The sequence below is a fragment of the Salmo salar genome, chromosome ssa11 (assembly GCF_905237065.1).
Source record: "Salmo salar chromosome ssa11, Ssal_v3.1, whole genome shotgun sequence".
Classification (NCBI taxonomy): Eukaryota; Metazoa; Chordata; class Actinopteri; order Salmoniformes; family Salmonidae; genus Salmo; species Salmo salar.
Window position 1 is genome coordinate 73847995 of NC_059452.1, and position 16169 is coordinate 73864163.

The window sequence follows — 16169 nt, forward strand, 5'->3', positions numbered from 1 at the left end:
GTGTTTCTTTCTAAATCATGTCCAAAAAATGTAATTGGCCACAGGTGGACTCCAATCAAGGTGTAGCGACATCTCAAGGATGATCAAAGGAAATTGGATGCACCTGAGCTCAATTTGGAGTGTCATAGCAAAGAGTGGGAATACTTATGTAAATGAAATATGTCATTTTCAATAATTTAGCAAAAATTTCTAAAAACATCTCACTTCGTCATTATGGGGTACTATGTATATATGTGTTAAGTAAAAACAAGCGATTTAATCCAATTTGAATTCAGTCTGTAACACAATAAAATGTAAAATAAGTCAAGGGGTATGACTATTTTCTGAAGGTACTGTATGTGATCAAAACATCTGTGTGTTTTCCAGTTTTGTGTGTGTATCTCCATGTGTCTGTGTGTTTGACAAGTGTAGCCTGTTCACGAAAGTTGAAAAATAGCAGCATACGCCACACCAGTATAGACTGCACCATTCCACGGATGTCTCTTTGGCGCCATTTCGCTCCCATTTTCATCAAATTTGGGAGTGAAGCATGAATATGCATGGTGGCCCTCAGGCCTGAGCAGCGTGGCATTCAGCTGTGTGTTCAGAGCCCTTTAATTAACACTTCGTCCCTCTGGCCTGCCATGATGGAGAGCACACCAAATCTGTCATGGCACCACATTCATTAACATAGGATAGAGGGAACACTTGGGTTCTCTGTAAAAACTATCATAAAGTTATCAAAAACTTGAAAAAAATGTATGTCTCGTGTCAAGCTGAATCCACACCCCCACACACCATCTGTTTTGTGCATTACATGCCTTAATCCCAAATGAATCGGAAAGATTGGCACCATCTAATCCCATACTGAATAATTAGATATTACCATTAAGGCCTGCATATTTTTGTCGTACTTAGTTATGCATTGATGTCAATGTTAAGTGCAAATTCGACTTCATTGGAATTTAGGATTCGCCCCATAAGTCAAATCAAAAGGAGAGAAGAGAGTTAGACTGACCGCTGATGACCTGCCCAAACAGTTCTTCTGGTGTGTCTCCAAAGAAGGGTACGCAGCCCACCAGGAACTCATAGAGGATGATGCCCATAGCCCACCAGTCCACAGGCTTCCCATAGCCCTGTCTCAGGATCACCTCTGGGGCAATGTACTCTGGGGTCCCACACACCTGCAGACACAGACAGAAGGCAACAGGTATAGGCACATCATAATAGAAGTATGTTTTGGTGAAAGGTTGAGGCTGGACATTGGAAAAAGAATAACCTGAAAGCTGTTGGAATCCAATTTCTGAACACTTCGAACCGTGTTCAGACTGGATACCATAGTTGTCATGTTCTCTCTGCTTTCTTGTTTTAATTACCAAAATAAATAAATGAGCAAGAAAGATTGGCTTATACAGTAGGTAGAATGTCAATCATCTCCACACAATGTACCTGTTTATCAGAGAACTCCCGGGCGTCCTTCTCTATGTGTCCCTCGTACAGGTTAGTGGTCATGTTCATCAGGCCCACCTTGGACAGCCCAAAGTCTGTCAACTTGATGTGGCCCATGGAAGTCACCAGCAGACTGGGGAAGGGAGAGAATGAGAGAAAACCATAACATGGATGCTAATGGCAGAAGATAGCGTCCGGCATTGTTGGAGCTCAGGAAACGTACTGTACCCTGCAATTACATCTGCAACCCTCTACATGTGACTATACAAATCTTTAATCTACAAAATCTCGCTCAATTGGCGCAATAACATTGATCACTCAAGTGACTGGCGATTTTAAAAAGGTTAAGATCATCAGTCAAAATACACCAAATGCTTCCATGCTCAGGTCACTAACACTGTTAAAATTGTCATTTTAAGGCACTGGAAAGAGGAGCAGTCACCCTTATTTGCAGAATGGCTCAAACTGTCAATGAACACTGTCAAACGTGATCTTTTTTTTGTAAATATAAAAGGAAAGATAAAGGAATATGAAAATAAATGGGCCAAGTTTGAAGTTGTCTTAGTGTGAATGAAAATGGGGGAAGATTTTATTTATAATGTCAATAATAATCATGGTATTGATACAAAATGATTTATACAAAACCAATATACCAATCAATAATATGTACATTTATACAAATAATGTACATAATAAAAAATTGCTGGCAACTTTATTATGACTAACTTTACCATTTCAGAATATTAATTACCTATTTATTTCTTGTTCTTTAAATTTCGTTGCATCCCTCCCATATACGCAACATTTGTATTTCAACTTCTTGTTAGGATTAAATTGTGATATGCAAAGAAAAGTATAGAAATGTGACAAAATTGGAGGAGAGAGAACAATGTGTGTTTACATGTGGTGTTTTATTTGTTGTTGCTTGGTTAGTGTGACATGTTGGAAAGAAGATATTAATAAAAAAAAGACAAATAATAAAAATAAAAATAAATCACCAGTCAGCACTAACAGATCTGAGACCAGGCTATATCTATCTACCTTCTCAGTGACATTAGCTGACTTTACTATAGAGATATTAGAGACTGACTTGTCTGGTTTGAGATCCCTGTGGACGATGCCATAGTTGTGGAGGTACTCCAGAGCCAGGACCGTCTCAGCAAAGTACATCCTGGCCATGTCCACAGGCAGGGGCCCCATGTTCTTCAGCAGGTTGGCACAGTCACCTCCTAATGGCACACAGAGACAGATACTTGGTTTATTGAGTTCATTCTGACATTGAAATATACTACAATGAAGTACATTCAACATATGTTTAATTATTAATGATTAATCCCAACCCAAAAAGTGCATTTGGTAAAGAATAGGGATGGACATTAACATGAACCAGGCTTTCTGTCTTCCACTGTGTTGGGTGCGTGAATAAAATATATATATATTTTTTTAATAAGAATAGGCTAGCTACCTTCCACATACTCCATGACCATGCAGAGGTGTCGTCGCGTCTGGAAGGAGCAGTACATGGAGACCACGAAGGGGTTCTCAGCGAAGGTCAGGATGTCTCTCTCCACGAAGGCCTGCTGGATCTGGTTCCTCAGCATCAGGTTCTGTTTGTTGATTTTCTTCATGGCAAAACGCTGCTTGGTCTCTTTATGGCGCACCAGATACACAGCCCTGTCAGAGAGAGAGTGAGAGAGAGGAGACAATATGTCCGACAAAGTAGCAAAGGCTAAGTTAAATCAACCATACATTACTCTGTCAGACAGAGAATGACACGGTTAGTCATAAACGTCGTAAAGATGGCTTGAAATCACACATTCATAGCTCTGTAGGAGAGGGAATACATGATGTAAGTGCCGCGGTACATACTTATTTGTGGTTTAGGAACAGAAAAGGACAGGGCCATGAATTGAAGGTTGAAATGAAGGTTGAAGTACAAAATGTGAGTAAATCCAAATCACATATCCAATTCAAATCCTAAATAACAACTGAAACAGATTTGGATTCCATCATAACCGTCCTGACTAACACCAGAGAGGTTTCTCTCACCCGTAGGCTCCGTTGCTGATGAGTTTGGTCATCTCAAAGTCCATCTCGCAGGGCTTTCGTCGGGATCGTAGGGCCGCGCTCAGACTCTGGGACTGGGAGGACGAGAGTAGAGAAACTTTATTCTACTGAAATACATCAAACCTGTAATTAAAAACTTGAGGAAAATATACTGAATACTCACAGAGTCATCTGTCTCTGGTGTTTCAGCTATCCCACTGTCATAACTGGTCATCTGAGCAATTTCTGTAGGAGAGAGAGAGAAAGAACATGTCAGCATTTCATTCGACTTTCCAATTTCAGCATTTTCACCTTCAAACACCAAACAGTGACCTTTAAATCCAGATGTCTTATATATATATACACACCTCAACATTTAGTCAAAGCCTATAGGGAGTTGACATTACTGTATATTAACACACTTTCTTTTTTTTGGCAGTTAAGAAAGAGCAATCTGTTGACTTTGTCCAATTAATAAGCTGAGTCTGAGAATTCCTAGATGAGAGGAAATGAGGTGGAAACCAGAAGTGGCAGCAACACATGTCGGACATCCATTAAGAAAACCACAACTCCAGAACACTCAAGTGTATGTGTGTGCGTTCGTGTTTTGCATATGTGTGTGCGTATATACATGCACGTGTGTATGCATCCCTTCCCATCAGTGATGTATGAACAGCAGGAGGTAGCGAATCAGGAGGGGGGTCGTTCGGTCGTCCCCACAGAGACCCTAAACCCATTTCCAATGCCACTTAACATCTGTCCCTGCCTAGAAGGCTGCTTCCAGCACTCCAGGCTACTGGGCAAGGAAAACACACGGGATAAGCCCAGGGGAAATGAGTGGAGAGACATTGGCAAATGAGGACGGAGGTTAGTGAGCCAGTCTGTGTGTAGAACTGTTTCAGCTCTATAGGGAGACCATTCGTTTCTAATTAGTCAGAATGAACGTTGGGGTTTAAATTGAGAAAGAGAGAGAGAGTCATTAGGATGGCAGTCTGTTCGGTACAGGACACATGTTACTCTACATCACCTTTGTCTTACATTGGTGTTTAATACTAGCCTTACAGGTTATATTAGCCTTGCAAAAAATATTTACTGTAACGCTGATGCAATATTTTGGTCATTGTGGATACTGAAATGGTAGCTAGTACTTCTAGTACTAGTTCTTTTGTAGTAGTTATACAAGTCATTCTTCTCTAAAAACTAAAAAAATGTTCTGCTCCAGCAATGCTTCCAAAACGTTAAGACCCCAATATCCACAACATAATTACGATTTTTTTAAATTAATCATAGTATTTTATCACAGTACATTACAGAGTGAGTTTTACGAGGAACAGAACGTGCAAGTTAATACAAATGATAAATTACTTTTCTGAAAATGTAGGCTTTAGTGTTCTGATGAAGCTGGATGGTGTTAACTAGATTCTGTGTCAGGATCAAACTCTTATCATAGAATTATATTTGTCATATTTTCATCAGGTCATCAATGTAACTGGGACTTCGAGAACACAAAGCATGACAAGTGATTGGATGATCCACAATACAATGGCTGCGTTACGATTCTCTACCTTTCTCCAGAAGATTACACTCGTTCAATCCCCCTCATGCATTTAAAAATCATTGGATTGGTACAAGCATGGCTGGAGGGAGTTTCCACCATATTCCTCACTCCATTCCTTTTAAATCCATGAGGGGGTACACTTCAGGAAAAGGGTGAAGAATTGGAATGTACATCTTGATTACTTCCTTTATCAATGCAGCCCACCACTGGAATGAGTTCACAGCCCTTGCAGCTTTCATCAGAAAGCACTCTTTTCATTTCTGAACGTGTGATGTTTGGCTGCACCTCCACTAACTTTGGTTTAGGCCAGGGCTCTCCAACCGTGTTCCTGGAGAACTATCCTCATGTCGGTTTTCGCTCCAACCCAAGTGTAATTAACCTGATTCAGCTTATTAACCAGCTAATTATTAATCAATTGCGCTAGATTAGAGTTGGAGTGAAAACCTACAGGACGGTAGTTCTCCAGGAACAGGGTTGGAGTTAAAACCTACAGGATGGTAGTTCTCCAGGAACAGGGTTGGAGTTAAAACCTACAGGACGGTAGTTCTCCAGGAACAGGTTTGGAGTTAAAACCTACAGGACGGTAGTTCTCCAGGAACAGGTTTGGAGTTAAAACCTACAGGACGGTAGTTCTCCAGGAACAGGTTTGGAGTTAAAACCTACAGGACGGTAGTTCTCCAGGAACAGGTTTGGAGTTAAAACCTACAGGACGGTAGTTCTCCAGGAACAGGTTCGGAGTTAAAACCTACAGGACGGTAGTTCTCCAGGAACAGGGTCGGAGTTAAAACCTACAGGACGGTAGTTCTCCAGGAACAGGGTCGGAGTTAAAACCTACAGGACGGTAGTTCTCCAGGAACAGGGTTGGAGAGCCCTAGTTTAGGCACAGTCTACCTACTCCCTAAAAGGTCAAAAGTCAAACTTGACGTACCTTCCAGGGGGTCCCGTGTGAGACCCAGCTGGCTGATGATGTAGCGGGGGATGTCAGTCTTGATGCCCTGGCCCTCTTTGGCGTGACCCTCGGCAGCCTCCAACAGATGGTAGAACTCCTCTGGATCAAACTCCTGAGGAGAGGACAACAGAGGGACACGGGTTTCACTTCTGGAACTCTTAGTTTTAAGTTCCAATGGGCATCGTCTGTGTGCTGTTGGCTTTTCTCTGGTTTGATGGTGATGTTATTGTGACAATGAGGACTAGCAGGAGCAAGAGGAGGATGGATTGCATCTATATGGCTTGTCACCACCAGAAATAACTCATACTTAGTATTAGGACTCAGTGGTTTGCCTAGTCACACCACACGGTCAGGAAAAACTTCTGTCCCTTGGAAAAACTCCAGTCCCTTGTTACAGTTTAATTGGTGCAATATGTGAAGTCATGGCCATGCGCTTGGTAGCTAGCTAGGGACAATTAGGCGAGACATACCAGGCATTCCAGGAGGCGCGCCGGCCTGGCGATGACGATGAGGATCTTCTTTACCAGCTCTTTGATGAAGTTCACCTCCTGGCTCTCCGACCGGGACGTAGACTATAGATACAGAGAACAGAACACACTCGTTCAACATTTCACACGGACCTGTGAGCTGCTCAGTGCTCGGGACTGTAAGCACCATTAAGTGAAAGGGAGGGAGTATAATAGGAAGCAGGCATGAGGGGAGAGGACGTTGAGAAATACAAAACATCTATAAACAAAACATCTATAAACAAATTATTAATAGTTACAGATTAGAAATAGTGCTACGAAAATGACTGAATACCAGAAGTAAGGGAGCACTGTAAACCAAATTATTTTGGTGAAAGAATCCGTTTGATAGTTTCAAAGTCCTGTGCAGTAATGTGCACCGACATTGCACTTACAGTGTACTTATTAGTACGGTAAAAGGTTGATGTCTTTTAAAGTGGCTGCTAAAGTTAACCAGTGATATCCCCCATGGATAGCAGGTGGCACCACACTCTACACTACCCTTTACACTTTCCTCATCTCCTTTCCTTCATTATTCCAGATTTTGTATTGTAGAGTAGAGGACACAAGGGGGGAAAAAAACTTTTCATTACATTCATTATTATTACACTATTGAGATGTACCCAAAATGTCACCCACCTCCTGGAAGAGCCTTTCCAGCTTGTCGGTGAGCTCACAAAAGTAGCGTGATGTGATGTGGCCCAGGCGGCTCTTCTCCAGGCAGTCGCGGACCAGCTCGATGATCTGGTGGTGGGCGAAACCCAGCACACCGTCCGCCAGCGGCAACACGCTCTCCGGGGAGCTGGTCCGGATGATCTCCTGGATCCTCTCCTCCATCTGGGCTGTGGCCTGGAGAGACACAGAGGGGTGCAAAGGGTTAGAAGTAGAGAATGTGTTGAGAGAGGGTGAAAAGGTTCAAAGGTAGAAAAAAAAACGGTGAAAAAGACCAACTCTCAGCAACAACAGTTAAGACATTAGCATTTTGTTTTGATAACAAATAAACATGGTTAATGCTAGAATCCTTAGATGCTACATCCATTTTTGGACTTATAAATGAATGATATATACCCATTGATTCTTGAATAATATAACTTATAAATGCCTCATGCGCTTAGTTCAACTGTCGTACACCATTAGAACCCCAAATATAAGATTGAAAACAAGGTAAACAAGGTAAATGTAAACAAACACTGTATAGCCTCAAAACATGGTTAAAACTATACATTTGATATTATGGAAGGTCCATCCTTGCATTCATAGCTCTGTCTATGAATTTGAGAGTAATTACATTTCTTCAGCCCCATCCCTTAGCGTTTTTAGCCAAACAGGCGGGGAGTTCAATTTGTCATTGTTTCAATTAAGGATTCTAGCTTGAAGGCAATACTACACTATAGATCTAACTCAGTTGGCTCCTCACCTTAGGAAAGCGTTCCTTGTAGACATGATTCATCATAATAATCTCATGATCACAACAGGATGGGGATCTTCCAGGGCTGCAAACACATAGAAATACAAAGGAATGATCAGTAATTATATTACAACACATATCTTTCAGCGCAAATACATTGATATAGTTCAAATCAAATCTCGTTTGAAAAACTTCTCACATAAAAGTACTTAAAAGGAGGATACTTTTCAGCGACCATTATCCCTGGCATCTATAAAGGTGTGCGACCTTGCCAGGCCTTTGTACGTACCTGAGACTGCGCGAGCGGGGTCGCATGGGCGCGGTCCCCCTCCGTCGGTCGTCCCCGGCGATGCTCTCGGTGCAGAAGTGCTTGGAGAGGAAGTGCAGCTCGTCCGGCGTGGGCTGAAAGGGCAGCTGGTGAAGCTTCTCCTGTGATGAACAGGACGACTGGAAATGAAATGAATATACATTGAACGAGAAAAGATAAAAAGAAGAACGAGAGGCTAACGCTTTGATTGACGTCGTTGCACGAGAGAATGGCAGTTACCAGGAGAGTGTGTGCTTTTTCTGACTGCTGTGTCCGTTTGATTGGGCACATGCTCATTACGGTACCTATTCCCTTTTACGGTGTCTTGAAAACGAAGGACTGAAACGTATGGGTGCTGAAATGGTTGTGACGGTACATGAAAGCTAACAAATGACTGAACTTTCCCTTTTCTTCTCAACACATCGTTCTGAAATAAAATCCAAAAAGGATTCATCTTCAAGTGAGCTGCAAAGACCCTTAGCAACCAGATGTGTAAACATAGCCTGGACAAACAGTCACCAGTCTTAGTCCTTCTCTATAGTAAATTCTCCAACAGTAATCCTCACCAGCCTCCAACAAAACATCAAGTATTTATCAACTCTAAATGAATGTCCTCATAAAACATGGCCGTAAACAAACAACCCATTACTTTGTGTGTGGAGGCGTGCTTACTTGGCTTGTGTGTGTGGTCAATCCTGCGTGTGAGTGTGACGCATAGGTTTCAGAGTTGACCATTTCCTGCCTGTGTGATTTGACTTTGTCAGTAAACAGATCAGAGGTGTGGGTGGCTATGTGCGTGTGTTTGTATATGTGTGTAAGAGTGCGTGGCCACGGACACGTTGCCGCGTGTGTTTGTGTGGGGCATAGCGGTTGGCTTTGTGTCAGGGCCATGTTTACTCCCCCCAAAAAATCTGCTGGCCCTAAACACATTTCTGGTGGTATGAGTCAACCTGGGAGACACTAGCAGGAGTATCTGTTCACCCCTCATCTGACTTCCAATAGCCTACAGTACAGCACCAGTCATTGAAGAACAGACTAGAGGCAGTCTATCAAATTATCATTTCACATTGAAACATCTTTATTCAAATTAATTCTTCCATTTCCAGTGATTTGGTATCTGTATTTTTGGGGGGCGGGATGGAAATGGTTTTCCATCGGTATACTGTATGTGAAGGTGTTTAGGTTTAACAACCTATTTGGCATTGCTTTTTTTTTTTATCTAGCTAACACATGTAATAACTCATTGAGTTGATTCTTAAGTGTTTGCAGCAAAGTGAGTGGTAAGGTATGGTACGTACAGAGACAGTGGAGCTGGGTGTATTGGTGCCATAGCCAGAGGAGGGCAGAGATGCCAAAGACCAGCGTCGTCCATCAGTCCTTCTCAAACACACAGACAGACAGAGGTAGAAAGAGACAGACGTCACCATTAACTTCGAACCCAACCCCAAACCCATCCATAACTAATCAGGAATGAGAACTGTAGTTATGAACAATATATTACAATACCTACGAGTGATATTCAAAACAAGAATACTCAAATATCCAGGATTGTACATAACGTAACTGCCCTTATTTGACTGAGCTTATTCTTAAAATGTCCAAAGTGAAATCGGCAAAGGCCTAAAAATCAAAGGTTCTGGGTGACCTTTGAAAATATTCAGCTTTTCAAAAGCCTACTGAAGCAGTGTCCTTGACCTCTGCTACCTGCAACAAACGCCTAGTAATAAGATGCCTTATTTTGCACTTACCAATAACACTGAACAAGAAACTCTCAAAGGAATAATACATGAGATTACATGTAGGGACAGAGAGAAACAAATCAAAAGGGATTTTTCATGATTCAGAAAGTAATCAGACCCCTTGACTTTTCCACATTTTGTTATGTTACAGCTTTATTCTAAAATGGACTAAATGTTTTTTTCCCCCCTCAATCTACACACAATACCCCATAATGACAAAGCAAAAACAGTTTTATACATTTTTGCAAATGTATAAATAAAAAAACCTGAAATATCACATTTACATAAGTATTCAGTATTCTTTTACTCTATGGAAAATTCCTTCGACCTCATGGATGGTTTTTGCTCTGACATGCACTGTCAACTGTGGAACCTTATATAGACAGGCGTGTGCCTTTCCAAATCATGTCCAATCAAATGTATTTACCACAGGTGGACTCCAATCAAGTTATAGAAACATCTCAAGGATGATCGATGGAAACATGATGCACCTGACCTCAATTTTGAGTCTCATAGCAAAGGGTCTGAATACTTATATAAATAAGGTATTTCTGTTTTTTATTCATAATAAATTCACAAAAATGGCTAAAAAAAAAGTTTTGGGTTATCATTATAGGGTATTGTGTATAGATTTTCTTTTAATCAATTTTAGAATAAGGCTGTAACGTAACAAAATGAATACTTTCCGAAGGCACTGTATATACCAAAACTACCTCGTATCTGCGCATATCAACTCGGTACTGGTACCCCGTGTATATAGCCAAATGATCATTTCTCAATGTGTATTTATTATTACGTGTTATTACTTTTCTATTATTCCTCTATTTTCTTTCTCTCGGCATTGTTGGGAAGGGCAAACTGAGGCCTAACATGACGTTACCTGCCTGGTCTGTGGCAAGGACTGTGAATCATAACAATAAAGAAAACTCCATTAAAATAAAATGTGTTGAATGAGGGTAGAAAAAAAAAATTCTTTCAGGCTATTTGTGAAAGACTGAACCCTTGAACCTGCCTGTGATTTATATCTCTGTATAGAGAGCCAGTCAGAAGACAGTGAGATCCTGCCTTCGCTTCTCAAGAGAACCGTTAACTGTCTGCATCAGACTATAATAGCACCACAATTTGGTTTTGTTGGAAAAAAATAACTATAAACCGTTTCTATCAAGATTCATATTTCCTTTGTATCCCACATTTCTTATGCCATCTGTCAGATGATTACCGAGAGAAAGCAAAATTATGACTGAGTTGAAGTATGAATTACTTTCAGGAAATTGGTAAACAAAACAAAAAAAACATTTTATTCCTGCAAGCATGCTAGTTGAGCAGAGGTACTGAAAGAATGTGCATTTCCTTATTACCTTCGTGCAAAGGAGAAGTGGGCTGAGGCACTAGGAGAGAAGTTTCTGGGGCTGTCTTGAGGACTCGTTCCTGTTGTTCAGAGGAAAAGCAGAGAAACAAGGGAAGATTAGAAGTAAAAAAAGAAAACATTTCATAAACCTGAAATAAAAGCATTTGAAATTAATGAAGTTAATAATAATAATAAGCCTGGAGCATAGAATCAAACCTATACCAAATTGGGAGTTGGTCCAAGCACTGTGTCACATTGATATGAAAAACCATAGAAAGTCTAATAAACCAGCATAGATAAAATTACATTTTTTCATCAGTTTACTCTTAGCTATTGTACTTTATACTGCATTTTAGATTTTATTGTGTTTCCTTGTGTCTTATCTGATGGAGCTTAATCTAGGAAGACTTAAAGTCTCTCAAATGGGACTGCTCTGCTTGAATCAGTAACTACATAATATTAACAATTAACAAAACGTTTACGTGCAATTGTCCCAACCAATGAATAATTCAATTTTTACCCCCCCAGGTGTCAGTCAAAAAGCAAAAAGAAGTGTGAAATTAAAAAAGGTCTTTGTAGACAGAGGAATATCTCAACAGACAAAGACAATTTACTTAAATGGCAGCTGGTTCTCATGTGTTGTAAAAGCAGCACACACAACATAGCTGAATATCAAACATCTGAAAGCTATGAGGCAGCAGCGTACAGTACCTTCAGCTCAAGGAGCTAGGGGAAGAATGGACTTCTGATTTGCTTTACAAATGTAAGGCACTACAAATGCATGACAGGTACTGTACTCTAGAAATGCAAGAAAGGTACACTACCTGCCTAGCACTAGCATGCTGATTAAAACTAATTATAAAAAATTGTATGGATTGAATGTGGAATACAGACCCGTGGGTTACATGTGTACAGGGACAATACAATCTACTGTAAGAGTAGCCTATAGGCTAATACCGTATTCTAAATAGCTATGTAAATGAAATGGCGCTTACAAACAAAGACAGTCTGGGTGAAGACATCTGGCTATAAAATACACATTTTCTGCCATCCATAAGGTGATAGTTATAGCCCTTAGCTAACAGACGTGAATATTTGGGGTCTTGGGGTTTTATTGCAGACCTTAATGTCCCATAGTGGAGCCTGAAGCGTCCTCTACCAGGGCGGCCCTTCAAATTATTCCTCTATCGCTCTCTCTCTCCAACCCACCATCCATATGGACAGCATGCACTTATTACCCACAGCCTTACAGTTTTGTGGCTACTGCCTCAGGCTATTCAACACATCAAACTGCGGGGCTTATCCCAACGACAGCAATTAGGCTTTGTTTTCCCTCACCGATAAGGTTAAGAACCAACCATCGGTCCAACGTTAATTAGACATAATTAACTCTGTAGCCGAAGGGGGGAGTAAACAGTTAATTAACTAAGACCAAAAATGTCCAACCCCTGTGACGAGTCTGACGATAGCAAAAGGGCTTTGCGGTACTGGGGGTAACAATGATGGTACTGGGGAACAGAGAGAGGCTAGTGAGATGGTGATGAATGTCACCTGTTTAATTGTGGTGTAATTTAATCACATCTGATGAGCGTTAATAAATAATCACCAGAATGGGATAGAATACACCTGAGGAAAAGGAACACTTAACCCAATCCAGATGGAGGTCAAGTCCATTATTTGAGATTAATCCTGTATAATCAAATTCTAATAGCAATGTAGACACAGGATAATAAAGATTAATTTTATGTGTTTAGAGAAAAGATATCGGGATTGCTTATTTAAACAGTAGCAGTCGTAATAGAGTATGCTGAGCAGACTTAATCTAAACCAAATACTGTTTATAATTCATACGTAAAAAGCGTTCACTAACGATCCAGAATTCTTAATAGCTAAACTCAGCAAAAAAAAGAAACTTCCCTTTTTCAGGACCCTGTCTTTCAAAGATAATTTGTAAAAAATCCAAATAACTTCACAGATCTTCATTGTAAAGGAAACACACTGTTTCCCATGCTTGTTCAATGAACCATAAACAACTAATGAAAATGCACCTGGGGAATGGTCGTTAAGACACTAACAGCTTAAGGTCAGAGTTATGAAGACTTAGGACACTAAAGAAGCCTTTCTACTGACTCTGAAAAACACAAAAAGAAAGATGCCCAGGGTCCCTGCTTATCTGCGTGAACGTGCCTTAGGCATGCTGCAAGCAGGCATGAGGACTGCAGATGTGGCCAGGGCAATAAATTGCAATGTCTGTACTGTGAGACGCCTAAGACAGCGCTACAGGGAGACAGGACGGACATCTGATCTTCCTCGCAGTGGCAGACCACGTGTAACAACACCTGCACAGGATCGGTACATCCGAACATCACACCTGCGGGACAGGCACAGGATGGCAACAACTGCCCGAGTTGCAAAAGGAACGCACAATCCCTCCATCAGTGCTCAGACTGTCCACAATAGGCTGAGAGAGGCTGGACTGAGGGCTTGTATCCTGTTGTAAGGCAGGTCCTCACCAGACATCACCGGCAACAACGTCGCCTAGGGGCACAAACCAACCATTGTTGGACCAGACAGGACTGGCAAAAAGTGCTCTTCACTGACGAGTCGCAGTTTTGTCTCACCAGGGGTGATGGTCGGACTCACGTTTATCGTCAAAGGAATGAGCGTTACACCGAGGCCTGTACTCTGGAGCGGGATCGATTTGGAGGTGGAGGGGCCGTCATGGTCTGGGGCGGTGTGTCACAGCATCATCGAACTGAGCTTGTTGTCATTGCAGGCAATCTCAACACTGTGCGTTACAGGGAAGATATCCTCCTCCCTCATGTGGTACCCTTCCTGCAGGCTCATCCTGACATGACCCTCCAGCATGACAATGCCACCAGCCATACTGCTCGTGATTTCCTCCAAGACAGGAATGTCAGTGTTCTATCATCGAAGAGCCCGGATCTCAATCCCATTGAGCACGTCTGGGACATGTAGGATCGGCGGGTGAGGGCTAGGGCCATTCCCCCCAGAAATTTCCGGGAACTTGCAGGTGCCTTGGTGGAAAAGTGGGGTAACATATCACAGCAAGAACTGGCAAATCTGGTGCAGTCCATGAGGAGGAGATGCACTGCAGTGCTTAATGCAGCTGGTGGCCACACCAGATACTGACTGTTATTTTTTATTTTGACCCCCCCTTTGTTCAGGGACACATTATTCCATTTCTGTTAGTCACATGTCTGTGGAACTTGTTCAGTTTATGTCTCAGTTGTTGACTCTTGTTATGTTCATACAAATATTTACACATGTTAAGTTTGCTGAAAATAAATGCAGTTGACAGTGAGAGGATGTTTCTTTTTTTGCTGAGTTTATTTTACTGAAGAAAAGAGCAGTGAACAATATGTCAAAGTAAAATGCGTACTGTAGGCACACACTCCAGCTTTGCCAGCACCTAAATGCCAAAACGGTGACAACCACTGCAACTAACATGACAACTGGAAACAATGCTCTTACCAAATGTACATGTACCTGCAATACGTCTGTGCCAGCCAGTGCATTTCTCCCATAGTTCAGCACTGTCATTACCGTCACTACTTCTCACATAGTTCATCTTAAGGAATGACCGCTCTAGCAAGGCAAGAATGTCTGACTACGCAAACAGAGGGCCGTTATCAGTGTTTGGCCTGTCAGGAAATAAAACACCCAGGCTGGAATAGATTAAGTCCAGCCTCTCCTCCCTGTGCATTTCCTTCATGAGGCCCACCACTTCTTATTCATTACAATCACAATCCCTGCTGGTTCCATTGCCAGCACTCCGATAGCACAGAGCACTCACCCTTTTTAACCATTGGCATCAGAGACTTGTCTTCGGCTGTACCACGAAAAGCCTATCATTTACTCAGCCTGCTTTTGCCTTTTGTCTTATTTGCAACCCAACTATAATGTGCTGATTTATTATTTTTCACTACACTGTCAGAATGTTTTTAAGTATGATTGTGAAATAATGCAGTTAGACTGCCTTCAGTTTACAGATTGGACCAAAGTAGCCTAGACTCACTTGGGTCTGGACACTAGGCAACAACCCAAATTTGACTAAAATAGTTGTACCATCAGAGAAATGTGCTGTATTTCGCATCGTCTTACATTATTTTCAGATCCCATCCTCCTTTGAAATCAGTTTCAATGAAAGCATTTGCCAATATAATAAAAAAATAATTGGAAAAGATTTCTTGCAGAAACAGCTAGTTTGTCACTTTTGTTGTAGAAGACAGGTTGCTAACATTTCAGACAGTGTGTTGTGGGAAAGGTCTACAGAGACAGCGAGACAGAGGAGGATCTTGTGGGTGGCTAATGAATCAGAAACAGATTGCACTCCTGAAGAGTGGCTTTTCCAGACTGCTTCTGCATTTACCCACAGACAATGGCCTTCATTCAGGGGTAGAACACTCTGGCCAACCAAAGCCTCTTTGCAAGCACAACAACATTCATTTAGTCTTTTACTCAATCGGGCACTTCACACACACCCATCAAAACAGATGCCTGTACTGTACAGTACAACAATTATTCACACATAGACGAGCCTTACCTGTATGCGATGAGAGGGGGGAGTGAGGTCGCGGAAGCGCCGAAGACTGACCACTTCCTATCAGGCTTTTTCTGTTGCTCGTCCGGCAGCTATGAAAACAGACAGTAAGAGGTTAGACAGCTAAACTGGTGAGAAAGAGGCAACAAAGCCTCTTTGTCAGGCAGCAAGTCAGTCAGAGTGCTTTATTGTCTAAGTAAACATGCCAGATGTAATCATAGCTACTTAAGATGCACTTGACATTTCACTGCACTAATACATCACTCACATCCACAAAAATGACTTCCAGTACACACTGTAAAAGAAAAACATTAAA

The 16169-nt window shown here is 41.6% G+C and overlaps 1 protein-coding gene across 9 annotated transcripts in view; it reads right to left on the reverse strand.

The window, feature by feature from the left end:
* LOC106563017 (microtubule-associated serine/threonine-protein kinase 1) overlaps positions 1 to 16169 on the reverse strand; it is a 196783-nt gene that overhangs the window by 18876 nt on the left and 161738 nt on the right. For 6 of the 9 annotated variants that reach the window (XM_014128196.2, XM_014128199.2, XM_014128202.2 and 3 more), the window contains 14 exons: positions 15857 to 15945; positions 11300 to 11369; positions 9501 to 9579; positions 8185 to 8342; positions 7905 to 7980; positions 7127 to 7336; positions 6452 to 6553; positions 5961 to 6093; positions 3659 to 3720; positions 3478 to 3569; positions 2894 to 3102; positions 2519 to 2657; positions 1429 to 1561; positions 998 to 1163 (listed from right to left, as the gene is read on the reverse strand). In XM_014128196.2, coding sequence (XP_013983671.2) covers positions 998 to 1163; positions 1429 to 1561; positions 2519 to 2657; positions 2894 to 3102; positions 3478 to 3569; positions 3659 to 3720; positions 5961 to 6093; positions 6452 to 6553; positions 7127 to 7336; positions 7905 to 7980; positions 8185 to 8342; positions 9501 to 9579; positions 11300 to 11369; positions 15857 to 15945 — 1718 coding nt within the window. The remainder of the gene's footprint in view (positions 1 to 997; positions 1164 to 1428; positions 1562 to 2518; positions 2658 to 2893; positions 3103 to 3477; positions 3570 to 3658; positions 3721 to 5960; positions 6094 to 6451; positions 6554 to 7126; positions 7337 to 7904; positions 7981 to 8184; positions 8343 to 9500; positions 9580 to 11299; positions 11370 to 15856; positions 15946 to 16169) is intronic. The other 3 variants (XM_014128197.2, XM_045689924.1, XM_045689923.1) reach the window with 1 other exon arrangement.